Source organism: Drosophila willistoni (genome assembly GCF_018902025.1).
Source record: "Drosophila willistoni isolate 14030-0811.24 chromosome 2R unlocalized genomic scaffold, UCI_dwil_1.1 Seg167, whole genome shotgun sequence".
Taxonomy (NCBI): Eukaryota; Metazoa; Arthropoda; class Insecta; order Diptera; family Drosophilidae; genus Drosophila; species Drosophila willistoni.
The window spans coordinates 7,726,558-7,741,362 of NW_025814050.1; the positions used below are offsets into that span (position 1 = coordinate 7,726,558).

The window sequence follows — 14,805 nt, forward strand, 5'->3', positions numbered from 1 at the left end:
CGTGGGTGGCAATGCCGGGGCAATTCATACGGGCGACTTCCGTTTCCGGTCTCAGCTAGCTTGATTTTTGATTTTTGACTGCTGCTGCTGCTCTTACAGCTACTGGTATTGGCACACAACCAAGTGACGTGAGCAAGTTAGTCATACACGTTAAACAAAAGTCCCTTAGTTGGGCCTGTTTAAAAATTTCAATCACGTCCCGCATATCCTTCACTAGACACGCATTTCAATGGCCAACTCTGAGGCAAGCTTTTTAGCTGTAAATGGGTGTGTGTGTGTGTGGGAGTGTGTCCATATGAGTATGTGTGAGTGTGACATTCGCGTGACAACCCACATACGAGCTGAATGTAAACACATTGAGTCTAGAATAAAGACGAGGTTCAATAGAAAACTATTGAAAACCTGATTCTCTTTATAGTTCAAAGGAACAAGAATTTTTTTAAATGTTATTTGGTTATATAATTTTAAACTTCTTTGACCTTGACGCTTGATATTTTTGAAGATTTCAGTGGGAGTTACATATTTACAATTTGTTAAAAATTCAAAAGTTACAAAACAGAAATACATATGTATGTATCATTAGTATGAATTATACATAAAAATATTAAGAATTTTCTATCATAAGTAGTAGAAAAATGTTAAATCTTTCCAGCATAAAAAAGAATTTAAAAATGAAAAAGTCCTTGAAACTCTTTTCTAGATAAGAAACTATTTTCTTTAAGGAGAGCCACTCTGAAAGTAAGAAAATCTGAAATTGGTTTCGCTATTTTTCTATAAATCACACAGCAGATCTATTTTTGTAGGTACATTATGTCTAATGGCTTTTTTATGACACTCTTTGAACTCATCTCGTGGTTTTCTTTCATTTTTCTAACATTTTGGTGCGACTCTTGTCTCGCCGGCTGTGGCTTATTATATTTTGTACATTTTTATTTAGCCTCCTTGTATTTTTTTTGGCACAACCAAAGAGAACCGAGTCCATGACCCGTGACTGGGGAGAGCCAAGATTTTTCAGCGCAAAGCTTTAGACACCAAGACACACATACACACACACCGCACACAGATGCACAGTAGCCTCACTTGTTGTTGGGGCACGCACACATTGCATGCGGCGGCTGCCGGAAATACCAAGCACAAACGTCCAACATGGAGAGAGGAGCAACAGCAACAGCAACAGCCAGAACAGGAATCAACTGTTGGCATGTTGATGTTGATGCTCCTAAACTCGAACCGCTCACCAACGGTTCTTGCCACTTACCCATCCACCCGCTCTGCTGACATTTTTGCCAGCGTAATCACGATTAAACTGTCAACGGCATACTAATTAGATTTTTATTTTTATTGCGCCATGACAACGCCGCGTGACGCCGTCGCCCCGACGACGACATTGAGTCCTGTGTCCTGTCCCATGTCCTGCTTAGCCACTCACTCACACTCTTTAGCTCTAGCCGCCTGGCTCCTGGCATACCACAATCTTCCTTACCCCATCAGCCCCCCCATCCCCCTCCACATGTATTGTCGCGCGCGTGCCTTGCATGACCAAGTGACATTGGGATGGATATCCAGGAAGCCAGGACTCCAGCCTCTTCTATCCTAGCCAGACACTTTGCGGCGCCTGCTACTTTGTGATTTATGTCTTATCATATTTATGAAAATTATTGTTATTGATGGTATTCAATATTAAGAGAGCACCAGATACCGAACAGAACCAAAGTAAAAAAAAAAGAACACCAAAAAAAAGGCCAATTGATTGATTGAAATATGGAAAATTGAGTGGAACAACCCAAAGGAGGAGAAGCAATTCCGTAATTGATTTAAAATGTGAGGTTAAAATGCTGATAAAAATTTCACAGAAACTTTATTATTTAAGTGAAGAATACAAAAATTAACTATTTATTTATACTTTTCAATATTATTACAAAAAACTGTACCTATTATTTCACTTTAAGGAAAGTTCAAACAGGATGACGAAATCTAATGGAATTGGTAATCAAATCACCCTCAGTATCGTTGGTTAAGTATGTAAGTTTTATGGGGACCATTTGTACTAGTTTAAAGTTAACAAAGAAGTTATTTATTCAAACAGAAAGCTAAATTATGAAATGCATTGTGTGGGGTGGTCAATGAATATAAAGATGATTTCCTAGTAAGTAGCAACCTTACCAGCTATGAAATGGTACCCAGTACCAAAGATTTGTTCCATCGTATTAAAGCATTTAATAATATAATCTCATTATACACAAATTTTGTACTGAAATCCTAGTTGGAACAACAAGGTTTTTGAGATAACCTAACTATACATATATGATACAATCTTTCACTAAGATTCACAGGTTGTCAGGTTAAGGAGATGGAAGATTTGATAATGGATATTTTATTATGAGAAATACACGAACATATTTTTTAAGCAGTTAAATCAAAGCTATGTATATCTTGTCATTTCCAAAGAAAAGCTAACTAAACAAGTTTATTTAAATGCTCATTTTAAGAAAATCACTTAAAGAATTTTTATATTTTTGGCACGTTAAGCTGTTGTTCTATTTGAGTGAAATCAAACCAAGTACATTCACATCTTGTTTGTGTATTTATAAGATTACTTACAATCATTTTAAAAGTTAACCATAATTTGCTTTCTTCGTTCATTTTTTAGTTTGTGTACTTGTTTTTGTCAATTTGTTGGCTTAATCTTGCACTTTTGTCTCGTTACCACAATCATTTTTGCTTCTGTTATTGTTTTTTCCTTAATAATACTATTTTGCGGTTTTCAGTTTCTATATACATACAATATATGTATCTGATTGCAATTTCTGTAGTATTGAGTGAAATGCAAACCCTTAACCTTTCCACTTCTTTAACCGCATCATAATTGAACCACAAATGATGTAGGGAGTTAAATGTGTGTGTGTGTAACAATTCTATCTGTCACATTTATGTGCAACATAAATTTAACTTTAATAGTTAATTATAATTGCCTCAGTAGTAGAATTTAAGCTGCCAGCTTAAACACAAATTTAACATGAAGAAACGAATTAAATTAATAAGGAATGATTTGGGCAAATTAAAAAATTAACACTTACCTGGCAAAGCTGTTAGATAGACAAGAACAAAGATGAAAATTCGCCAAATATTAAACATTTCCAGTGGCATTTGCAACACGTTAACGTTGACGTTCAATTATTTATGAGTTGAATGGACAATGTCGATTTCGTTAGCACTGAAACCACAGAAATCAATTTTTCTGTTTTTCGCATTTAGCCAATTTGGTTGGTTGGACAATTTCCTTATTTCTCTCTCTTCTCTATGTGTTTTGTGGTTAGATTTAATGCATTTTTCAGTTGTATTGTTTGTCTTTTTTTATGGTTTTCTGTTTTCTGTCGTTGTTGTCGTTGTTGCTTTCGTACAATTAGTAGTCACAGTGACTCACATATGTATGTGCCGTAGGGTTAACATTCGATTTTGCTGGGTTATTTGCATTTTTCATATCCCTTTTGGCTTTTTTGCATATTCATTTCCGGCATTGCACTATTTTTCCACTTTTGTTGTTAGATGATTTCACTTTAGTTTTTTCTGCCGTTTTCAGTTTCTGCTCATCTCTCATTCCCCCACGTTTCCTCGACAATGTATTGGTTAGCTGCAAGGAAATGAAAGGTGAAAGGATAAAAGCTATTATTAATTTTCAAAGCAGATTGACGGACAGATAAACTCCAAATACATACAAAAAGAAAAATTACCATTTTGTAAAATGTTTTTATCGATTTTAATCATCCCTGAATTGATATTAAAAACTCTCATACATATTTGACATACTTAGTTAGATACCATCTTTATCTTGCTGCCACTTTTCACTTTTTTGCAAGTGAAAACTTAGAGCAAATGGAAGACACTGAGTCGCTTGCCAAATCAAAGCCACTGACTCAACGTGTCACTCTCCAAGAGTTTCTCTCTAGCGCATTTTCAGCTTAAAGGATTTACATTGAATACTGTATGTTGATACTTCATATCAGTTTAGTTCGCGTTGCTCCACGAAAAGGGGAAACCAAACCAAAAAAAATACAGAGAAATTCTTCGATTTCCATAAGTGAATTTCCCAGATGCATGCACAGAAAAACACACACACACATTCACACTAAGAGGGGGAGGAGATGCAGAGAATCTGGCACTCTCTTTATAGCATACAGGCATGTAAAGTAGGCGCCAGACATCGATACCAACGCCAAGACCAACCATCCATTGCCAAAAATGGTGTCATGTAGGAAATGTGAAAATCGTGTTGTACAATTTCATGGCTTGGCTTTTGCCAATTTTCAATGTAAAGTCAGCTCAGGGCAAAGGCTTTGGTGGCATTCGCTGTGCGTGACTGGAGTTGAAGCTTTAGATACTCCGTCTTTGGGATGCTGTGAGTTGTGCGTGTATTTGGTTTGCTAATGGGGCAACATTTGGATTTTCAAATCAGTTGGAAAATGCATGGGGCATGGTGAGTATATATTTTTGTGTGTGTGTGTGTGTGTGCGCCGTGAAAAATGTAAATCCAATGCAGCTTAAAGCATGCCGTCAATGATTTAGTTTGAGAACCAAAAATGTGTCTCGGTGGGCTTCAACTTTATAGGCTGTAAATCTGGGAATTTGATGATGAAAGCAATTCGATTGACAAAAGGCAACTGTAAAACTGTAACAAAGTGAACCTTGTATTTAACATTAGCTAACACATCGGCCAAGAATTAATATCAAAACTGATGAAAACATAAACAATTCACACTCGAATAGGTAAACATATTTCGTACACAGGATAATGGACACCTGGCAGAAGGAAAGTGATTCACAGATTGACTACTACTATGACGATTCTCCGCTACGTCTTCCAAGTATAAGGTTTGTATATCTTCTAACTTAAAAATCAGAGCTGAGGGTTGATTTTCCTCATTTGCGTGTAGCATAAGAGATGTCTTATTAGATTATCAGCAATTCAAGGCTGCCAGAGTTTTGCAACTGCATTTTCGAGGTTGGCTTTGTCGTAAGAGATTCCTTAAGCAAAGAGCTGCAGTCACAACTATTTCCCGATGGTTTCGTGGATATATTTGTAGCAAAAAGCGCTTTTTTGCCACACAAGAAGATTTACAAGCAACTGTTTTGGCATACTATAATCACTATGCTATCAAAATTCAGGCATTCTATAGAGGTTGGCGCAATCGTCTCTTTATACACGATGTTCGTGCTCTGACCAGGATGCAATTGAATGCCGCCCAAGATGTTATTAACTGCATTGCCTATCAGTTGCATACCTTACTGCGAGAGCAGAAATTACCTGGAGTATATTCGTTACGAGCAACAGAGTAAGATCAGAACGTATATAAATTAGTTGTAACCAAATTTTTGGTTTCTTCTTTGTAGCTGCCAAATAAAAGTGGAGGAGCTTTTAGGTACTTTATTACTTCGCTTTCTGAATGGTCGAGCGCATGGCAAAAATGCAGAGCGTCGTGATAATCTCTTAAATGCTCGCAAGGAATTTAGGAACTCGATATACTGGACCTTTGTTCCATTCCGTGGCCTACTATGTGACCACGATGGCACCGATTTTGTTGCCTCACAGAGTAACAAAGAGATGGATGTGTATATGGCACGTGTCGTCACCTTGTTTGAGGAAGCGCGTCGAGATTTGACAATACAGAAAAACCGTAGAGCAGCAACGCTCAGTAAGCTAATATATATAGCAATATAACTCTTATTAATTCTTTTGGTTTACTCCATAGAACGAAAACTTCAATTAGGACGAGACATGGAAATACGTAGGCAACAAAAATTTTGCAATGATATTTTTAAGAGATTATTACGTTGGAATAAACTAAATGATATCCTTCCTGAGGATATCTGGGAAACAAAACCGCGGACCATTACAAACCTCTTGGAGGCATTAGATGAGGCCTCAATGGATAGTTCGCCCAATTGTTATTGTAAACCCCAATTGTCAGAGAACAATTTATGTAATTAGATAATTTTTCAAAGTTGCTTAGCAGGCATTGGCTTAGATAGAAACGAAATTTGCAACAAACAACAAATTTTCACCAAATGCACTTGACAATAAAAGAAAAGGAAAGAAAAATCAATTTAAAATTTGCATCTACGTACAAAGGTTTATCATTGCAGGCTCTTTCCAATGTTGATCCTTTGTATGACCTTTCTGAGGGCTGTAAGTATAATTTTATTTTCATAACAGTCAATAGTTACTGATCCAATAACCTTTCAGACAACAAAAATTTGTAGATTTATTATAAGACATTTCGGTTTATCCAAAAAATTTACAGATTTAAACTCATATTTGCAAGATTCCCTTGGAAAGGGTATATCAAATGTCTGCAAAATGGCCATTGATGATATGCAATCGACTAGAGAAAAGGAACTCTGTGAATTTCATTTTGCTCTCCACTCATGCAACATTGGTTTTTGTTGTGCTCTTTGTCTTGTTTTCCTTTTTTGGGAAAACAGTTTAAGGCAGTCGAACCTTAATTGCATTCGTCTGTGAGGGGGCCAAAAGAAATTTTTTTAAGGCAAATAAACAAAGAGAGAGAAACATGTGGAAAGGCTGGGAAAATTCATTATGTCTTTTACGCCTCTGCAAGGGGCTTGAAGCTACTCTCAATGTTACTAACATACAAGCACACACACATACACACACATATCCCATCCAGCTCCTGAAGATGCCACTCTGGCCACTTGTGCGGTTTGGCGCTTGTTAATTTTCCAGTGGAAATTGCTTTGGTATTTACAGTGCACTCGTCCAAAGGCGCATTACAGACCACCTAGGCTATGGCTGCTTACAATCCTTACCCCCAGAGAGATGGAGTATTGAGTATTTGCCTTGAAACTCTCCATTCAATCGGCAGCTGTTTAAGGATTTTCACGTGAAGTCTACTCTCCGTCTCAGTTGCCTGATTGTGTTTGCATCATTTCTATCTGCTTTTCTTCGTTTTCTTCCTTCTCTCTCTTTCTCTCAGATGGTGTCCTCTCAGTCTCAGTCAAGGCTAATCAAGACCCACATCAAATTGTGTAACCTACTTATCTTTAAACTAATTTGTTTCCCTAGATTCCACAGCCAGTTGCCCCAAAAACAAAAGTCTTTGTTTTGTCTTATATATAAATTTCTCTTGCTGTTTTTTTTTTGTGTATTTTTTTATCAAGCTTGTGTTTTATTTGGGGCATTTTCATTACCAACCACGAGATGCGTCCATAAAACAATGCAGCATTAAAAGTTCCCCTTCCCTCTTCACCACACCGCTCAATTCGCCCTTCACAATTCGCATATAACAAGCAAAAGTACTTTAAGCGAATAAAACAAAAGTAACTATAATAAATGTTTGCAAATAAATTGTAAAAAAAAGAGAAAACAGCAAGAAATCTTTCTACTTTCTGGCATTAAGAAAGTTTAAGCGCTTTTTTTGTTTTTTGTGCGGACACAAAATATGTTTTATGTGTGGGGGAAACTCGTACAATTTTCTGATGGATGGACGGGGAGTGAATGTTGATTGGTCAAAGGAATGAAATGTGGTTTATTACGGATTGAACAAGAGCGCTTAGGGCTATAGGAGGACGAGATAAGCCAATACTAAAACACATTTACCTTTGCATTTAAATGCCAATCCCATTTGTTTGGAACCTTAACTTATGTGCCAAATGATATGATATGATCAAGGATGCTGACTTATGGTGATTGTAAAAAGAATATTATTAGAAAATGGAGTACAATTTAAGGAAGTATAATCGCTTAAGTAGTAAACTAATTCAAATGATGTTCATAGTATTTGAATATAATTATAATTTTATTTTAGAGTTAAACCATAGACGAAGACTCTTAGACGGAACTCTTAGTTTCTCTTAATCACTTTAGTTATTTAAGGGGATATTGTTTAAGCCGCAAAATACAAATCATTCACACTGGAGCTTTTAGTTGGCCATTTCAAACTGAATCCATATAAAATTGACGTTGTTGATTCAATTTACCACATCTGCCATTTGCAGGAAAACTTTGAAATCAAATCCCATAAATTCGTACGAATAGAATGTGCCAATAAATTGCTGTCTCTTCTCACATGCGAGAAAAAAAAAAAACGAAAGTTAAATTGAATTAAAATTCAGAGCGCTTAATGTGACTGACCCCTCCCTCTCTCTCTCTCGCTCTCCTCCCTTTACTGCTTAGGCACCCTTGCGCCATCTTCACATGTCGCAGATTTTTCAATAAACTAAACAATTTACGAAAATTGAAGTTTATCTCAATTGTGCAGCTGTTGTTGACACACACAAACACACTGGGAGACACACAAAGCAGTCATCTTCTGCATCCCTCGATGTCTCCCTTTGTCACTCTTTTGCAGAACTCAGAACTCAATTTGGCAATAAAAAGCTCATGCCATATTCTATCTACTGCTACTCTATAAGGAGAGAGGAGATGAGGCACGATCCTGAACTGAAAGCCGGGACCTCAGGCATGGGCTCCCTTTATTTAGGAGACCCCCCTCTGTCCACCCTCTTCTTTGAAGTGGCGCACAAATGCGCTTAGTTGCTTTATTGGTCAAGCTGTTGTGCGTGGATAAAACCCTTTTAGTGCACAATTGCTATAAATTCGCCTGGGAAAGGGTGCCCAACAAGACCCGGGCCCCTCTATTGTCATGTCGTGTGTGTGCCTGTTGTGTACGTGTGTGTGTGTGTGTGTGTGGGAGTTAGAAGGGATAACCATGCCCAGAACTCTGAAGCTGAAGCGCATTCGAAGTCGATTGACGAAAAAGCTTATTTTAATCTCATTTGACAGCCATGAACAGAACCGAAACGAACGGAATGAATGGACCAAACTGAAAACTATTTTCACTGAACAGCTGTTGTAGCTAATGCTGCGCCTTCAATTTGATAAATGAACATTGTTCTGCGGGCGGCGGTGAGGCAATGGCTTTGACAATCCATAGGATGGCATTGGAGAAACTGCTGTAGAAAGGGTAATATAATTTGGCATGATTAAGTTTGAAATTTGCATGGGGCCAGCAGCTGCCTTTTTCATTTTGATGACCCAAGCATTTTGTGTTTAGTTTATTGTTAAGTTCTTTCGGGGTTCATCTTCAAGTTCTGGTCAGTTTTGGGTTTAATTTTCGTCATTTTCATCACATGGCTTGCTTTCTTGTGCATAATTAAGCATAGGGTTAAGCAGCATACAAGAGGAAATGGGCGGGTGTTGAAGTTTTGAAGCGTTTAGGCTTACGGGTTGACCTTTAATTGAAATGGATGGTGATTATGTGAAGGGGTCAGTTTCGAAATTGCTAGTTAAGTGAATCAAATTAGAAGAGTCTTTGTAAGGAAAAGGTCATGTGATTAGTTTAGTTAAAAGGCCCATTCATGATATTAATTCAACAATTCGATTTTATGATATTCGATAGACTTACACAAATTTTCTATATTCTAAATATTAAGTATGATTGGACTATAAATTGAAAAGAAATGTTTTGAGTTTCAACATAAATTTGCAACAATTTTAAATGTTAAAATTGCTAGGGTTATGTCAATTATTTCGAAAACTCTATCTTTCATCCTAAATAGGAATAAAAGTTGAGAAATTTTACAAAAATTTAATCAAAGAATTAAAAATTATACAAGCAAAAAACCAAATTCTCTTCTCTTGCTTTTGTGGATATAACTTTCCAAAAGCATACATACAAGCTCATATAATGAAAAGCAGAAAATAATTATTACCAACGTAAATTTTGGCCAAATATGTACAAATTTGTTAACTTGCCAAAGGGTCGAGATGTTGGTTAAAGTCGGAGGTGTGTGAAGGGATAGAACATGTCCAGCAAGCTAATTTAAAAGCAAAATTTAATTTATGGATAATTACATATTTGGGCTAACAAACACACACACACGAAACAGATAGAGAGAAAGGTATTTAAAATGAAAAGAGAAATATTTTCATATAAACATAAACATATTTGATATTAATGAAAAATGTTTGTTAAAGTTTTTCACTTTTTTTTTTTTGTTTTGGCAGCTAGAAAGTTAAACTGGCAGTAAAGCAGGACTCTATGTCCTGGCATAAATAAATGCAACTGTCAGTGGCAGTAACTAGTTAGGAAAGGAAGAAGCAGCAGCCACCAGAAGAAGGAAAAAGAGCAAAAAGGAGCTGAACTGAAAGCTTGAAAGCTACACGCCAACTGTCAGCGACTGCATTGCAAGTGACAGAAGCAGCAGCAGCAGCAGGAGTAAAGGGAAATGGAAAGACCGAAAAGGACAAAGATGGAGGTCAACTCAACCTTCAGCATTGTGAGAGTGTTTGTGTGTGTGTGTGTGTGTGAGTGAGTGTACCATTTTATTTAGGTCCTCAGTGGCTGGCAGAAACTGTTGCATACTTTGCTGCACTCGACTGACTCCCAACTGAGAAATTACCTAAGCTAAGCCGCACTTGCAACCGCCTCAGTAGCTTGTGCGTAACGAATCAAGCACAAAAAGTTGCCAGATGAAAGGAAAGAATGTCTGTACCAACTTGGCTGACAGATATTATTATTTATGCGCCGTTACCTAACATTTTTCATTACGTAATGCACTGGACTAACTAACATAAATTAGTTAGAATAAGTAATTCTCTCATTAGGCATTCTTCAGCATAATGTCAATAAGGAATTCACACACACACACACACATAAGTCTCAAGATGAAATAGAGCTGCGACTCTTGGCATGCTTTTCTATAGTTTCATATATTTTCTTATTCAACTTAAATTCCACTCGAAAAGTCTGCAGCAATCTCATACAGAACGTATATTTGCCAATTGATTGCCACTCAACTATTGCCACTCGTATGGAAGAAAAAAATAACTAAATAAAATATAAATTTCCCTCGTTTACAATACAAATTATAAATAACGATTTATCATGAACTACACAGCAAATGCCGAGTTGCATTTGCCAATTGCACACCTGAATGCTTTCTCGAGTACCAATACCTTGAGCTAGAGAGACCAGAATCCTTGGCAAACAGCAAATAAATTGCCATTGCCATGCGAAAGGATAACTTCAACTCAGACATTCAGTTTTTTTCCCTCTTCTACTTCCCATGTATGCTTCACTTTTAGTTTGTTACCACCCGCCAGTCAGACATTGGCAATTGATGATGAAAAACTACTTACATATATGAATTGAAGATAAGTTTTTGTTAACATTTACATATAGTATTTCCGGTTTTATGCTTTAAAATTTTCCAAATTCACATTTAGCCAGTTCGAAGAACATAAACCGCTAATCGCTTCCCCACAGACCCATTAACAATTTATCTGTCTTGCCCTTATTTTATGCGAAAAGTTTTCGTTGCCATGCCACAGACACCCGAAAAAAACGCCCCACAAATCCCACATCCTTAAGCTTAAAATCGAAAAAACACATTTGAATTGAAAATCGTGCAAAATATATGAGAAGGAAAAGAATAAGTAAGGAATGGAGAAAGAGAGAGAGAGACAAAAGAGAAACATATCAACGATATGCGCATAATTTCAACAGAGTCTGCGGTTACCATAGGGAAATAAAAGTTCAGTGAATTTTCTTGCCATGTGAATGAGAATCGAGACTATAGAATGCTTCTAGGTGGGTTAGGTTCATCTACCACTGGGGTTTGATAACGCATAAAAGGCAAATGTATTGTGTACAGTTGAAAGTTCAATGTAATTATGAACATTTTTCTTAAAAGAAATAACAGCAATTGAGTGTATAGAAAAGTAATGAGTCAAGAAGATTTTTAAAAAAGTTCAGCGCAACGAAAGGAAAGCTAGTTCTTAAAGTCTATCTCAATCGATATGCTTCATTTAATTTATGGGTTTGTATATTTTATTAAGCCTTCAACTAATTATGTCATACTTTCTAAGGGTATACACTCACAAGTCTTTAAATTTATTGATTTGAAACTTTTGACAATTCGCAAAGTTATGTAGGCCCCGTAAAACAAAAACCATTCTCAACTATTGCACGGGTCCGGGACCTTGTGACAATCAAATAAATCACTAGACCAGCGTCTAATTAAACTTAAGCTGCGACCCTTAACACTTGAGCTTTAGCTATTGTTGCTTTTGGTTTCATGCCTTCTATCTCTCTCTCTCTCTCTCTGTTACACACATCTTTTGTCGCACATTCAAGTAATTTGCATAAGGAGGACGTTAGGCCAGGCAAAAGATCAACGGGGGAGCCATTTTCTTCCTCCCAAACAAGACCCGCGACATGCGAAATGTGTCTATGCATATGAGAGAGAAACTTTATCCTCCGTTTGGGCTATGGTAGGGCTGTCTCCCTTACATCTTCGCCCCCTTCCCTTCCCTTCGAATAGTGGCAAGTGTGTCACGCGCGCATTTGTGTCATGTGTGCCAATTAAAGTCGAAGACACGCCCATGCCAAACACCCGAAAGTACTTATACACTTCAAAGGGGGGGATGGAAATTTTTAATAATTACAACTAGCTGACTTTTGAAATACACTGCCTTAAATTATCCTCACGCATTAAGTTTTTAGAAGTAGCCAACATAAAGTGTGGCTCCACATTGCTAAATAGAAATACTAACTACTTTGTCATATAAGCAAAATCGAAAGAAACTGCACAAAGTAAGTAAATTCCTATTTTGTTAAAGTTTAACTTACTACTCATATTAAATGGCACACGATTGCCCTTGGGAATTTTCTAGTTCAGCGACAGGTTGTCAATTGATCTGTGAAGTATTACATTTTTCTTACCTAGCCATGACCAACTAAATGGCAATTCCTTGATATCCTTTGCCAGCAAAAGAGCATGACCAAGTAGCTTTCTTCTTTGCCACTTGGTCGTCGGCCGCAGCCCCAGCTTATGTCCCAGCTCCATTCGGATTCCCATTCCCATTCCCCATCCCGCACCTTACTCATGGCTTGTTGTGCGCATTATTAGCTGTCGTTTATTTTACACATGCAGCCGTCGCCGGTGCCAGAGGAGGCAAAAACAAACTGCAAGCAACTTGGGAACCAGAAGCAAGACCCCCAGCTGCTTCAAAGAGAACTCCATGCGCAAAAACAAATTTCACTTGTCGTTGTGGCAGGCAGTCAGGCAGTCAAGTGGCTTCTGTTGCTGCTGCTACTCCCTTTTTGCATGTCCTGCTGCTTATCTTTATATACATTTAAAGTCATTAGCCTCATCGTCTAAACTAAAGTTGGCCGCCTTTAAAAAAAATCAATGTCAAACTCTGGCACAAAGTTCACAGCGTTGCCCAACAGTGTGTTGGTAGAAAAACTTAAAAAACAAAAGCGAAGAGATGAAAAGAGAAACTTGAGCGAAGGGAGAACTGAATACAAACTAAAGCTAACAAAATGCAATGCTGTCAAGTTGAAAGCCTCTCCCAGACAATGTGAAGAAATTATAAAAATAAAAACAAAGTGCAAATATTTTTCTAATGTCTGACAGCAGCTGTTAAATGCTTGCAAAAAAATCCCGAGAAGGACCGAAAAGAGATAGAGGAGGCTGGATAAGCGCAGCAAAAGAGGCGAAGAGTGGTAGAAAAGCTGCACTAATGAACTATGAAAATAGCAAAGGACAAACAGACAAAACAAAATAAGGAAAACAATAGCCAGCAGCAGTAGTTGGGAGACTGCAGTGGTTAAAAACTATTGCAAAAACGTATTAAATTGTATTCTATGTACTAAATCTGCGAGCTGAATATTAAAGCATTAATTCTTTTTAAATAAACTAATCTATAAGACCAATTCCCTCAATGGGTCATTAGACCAGTCTAAGTTACCTAATTAGAAAAAAAATGCAAAATTTTGTAGCTTAAACTTTCATGCCAACATATACAAAAAAAAATACCAAATTTGAAAAATCGTTTAAAAAAAAACAAGGGAAACTGAAAAAAATTCACAGAGCCTTATGTATTTTCAAATTATTTATGAAATATTTATTTTTGGTCTTATATTCTTTAAACCTCTTACTGTAACTATTTTAATTATTTCGCTCCACTGTGCTACGCATAATTAATTAGAAAACAAAAGCAACTGGCAAAACAGAAATCACTTTTAAAGAAGAAAATAGAGCAATATCATCCAAGTGGCAACTTGGTCTTTGGACTCGGTTCCGTTTACCCAAAGGATGCCGTCATCAGTTAGATGTGAGAACTGCTGCTTGGGTCATGGGGAAGCAGGAAGGAGAGCAGCCACAAGATGGCGACAACGTTGTGCATTTACTTTTGCTCTGCTCAGGTTGACAACATCCAAAATGAGACAAGTGGCAACAGATTCCGCTGGCGAAGTGGAGAAAATGCTAATGCAAGATATGCAGAAAGAAAGAGATCGAGTGATAGAGAAATGGAGTCAGTGAGGGAGATGCCAAGATGGGAAACTTTAAATGAAAGGTCTGCCCCTCTAGAGTGCATGGAGGAAACCAAGTAAGAGGTGGCATGCAATCGGTTTGTTGTTGTGTAACTCGATTCGTTGCTTTTTGTAATTTATGTGGTCAACTCTCTTCCTCCATTTCCTCGAAACGAACAAAACGAAATCTGACAGGAAGCATTTTTTGTGACAAGTGCACCAAGTTTCACGCTTCAATGTGCAACAGAATGGCAGTGCAGTTAGTTGTGCGAAAAATGGCGAACCATATTTCTGTGTATATATACAAACAGATGTATGTACATAAGGCATCCGACCTGTTAGTTAGATTTGATCAAATGAATTAGAAAATTAAAAGTTCAATATGCTCTGGCGACATTAAAAAACTCTGAGGAATGGAAAAACAAACTAGAGTCATTGAAGTTTTTACACAACTTTATTTAACAACTAA

General features: G+C 37.2%; 2 protein-coding genes across 2 annotated transcripts in view; one reads left to right on the top strand and one right to left on the bottom strand.

The window, feature by feature from the left end:
• LOC6644273 (cell adhesion molecule 3) overlaps positions 1-14,805 on the bottom strand; it is a 78,356-nt gene that overhangs the window by 50,401 nt on the left and 13,150 nt on the right. The window contains exon 2 of the mRNA XM_023176704.2: positions 3,078-3,631. Coding sequence (XP_023032472.2) covers positions 3,078-3,147 — 70 coding nt within the window. The 5' untranslated portion in view covers positions 3,148-3,631. The remainder of the gene's footprint in view (positions 1-3,077; positions 3,632-14,805) is intronic.
• Positions 4,687-6,526, top strand: LOC26529793. Its single transcript, XM_015178106.3, has 5 exons — positions 4,687-4,869; positions 4,932-5,330; positions 5,389-5,690; positions 5,748-6,184; positions 6,242-6,526. Exons 1-4 carry the CDS (start codon positions 4,790-4,792, stop codon positions 5,984-5,986), a joined length of 1,020 nt encoding a protein of 339 aa, XP_015033592.2. The 5' UTR covers positions 4,687-4,789; the 3' UTR covers positions 5,987-6,184; positions 6,242-6,526.

Bases quoted from the DNA above. Each gene is read 5' to 3' on its own strand.
- LOC26529793 (XM_015178106.3), top strand. From the start codon at position 4,790: ATGGACACCTGGCAGAAGGAAAGTGATTCACAGATTGACTACTACTAT. The intron at 4,870-4,931 runs GTTTGTATATCT...ATTTGCGTGTAG, and splicing joins CTACGTCTTCCAAGTATAAG to CATAAGAGATGTCTTATTAG. The intron at 5,691-5,747 runs GTAAGCTAATAT...TTTACTCCATAG, and splicing joins CCGTAGAGCAGCAACGCTCA to AACGAAAACTTCAATTAGGA.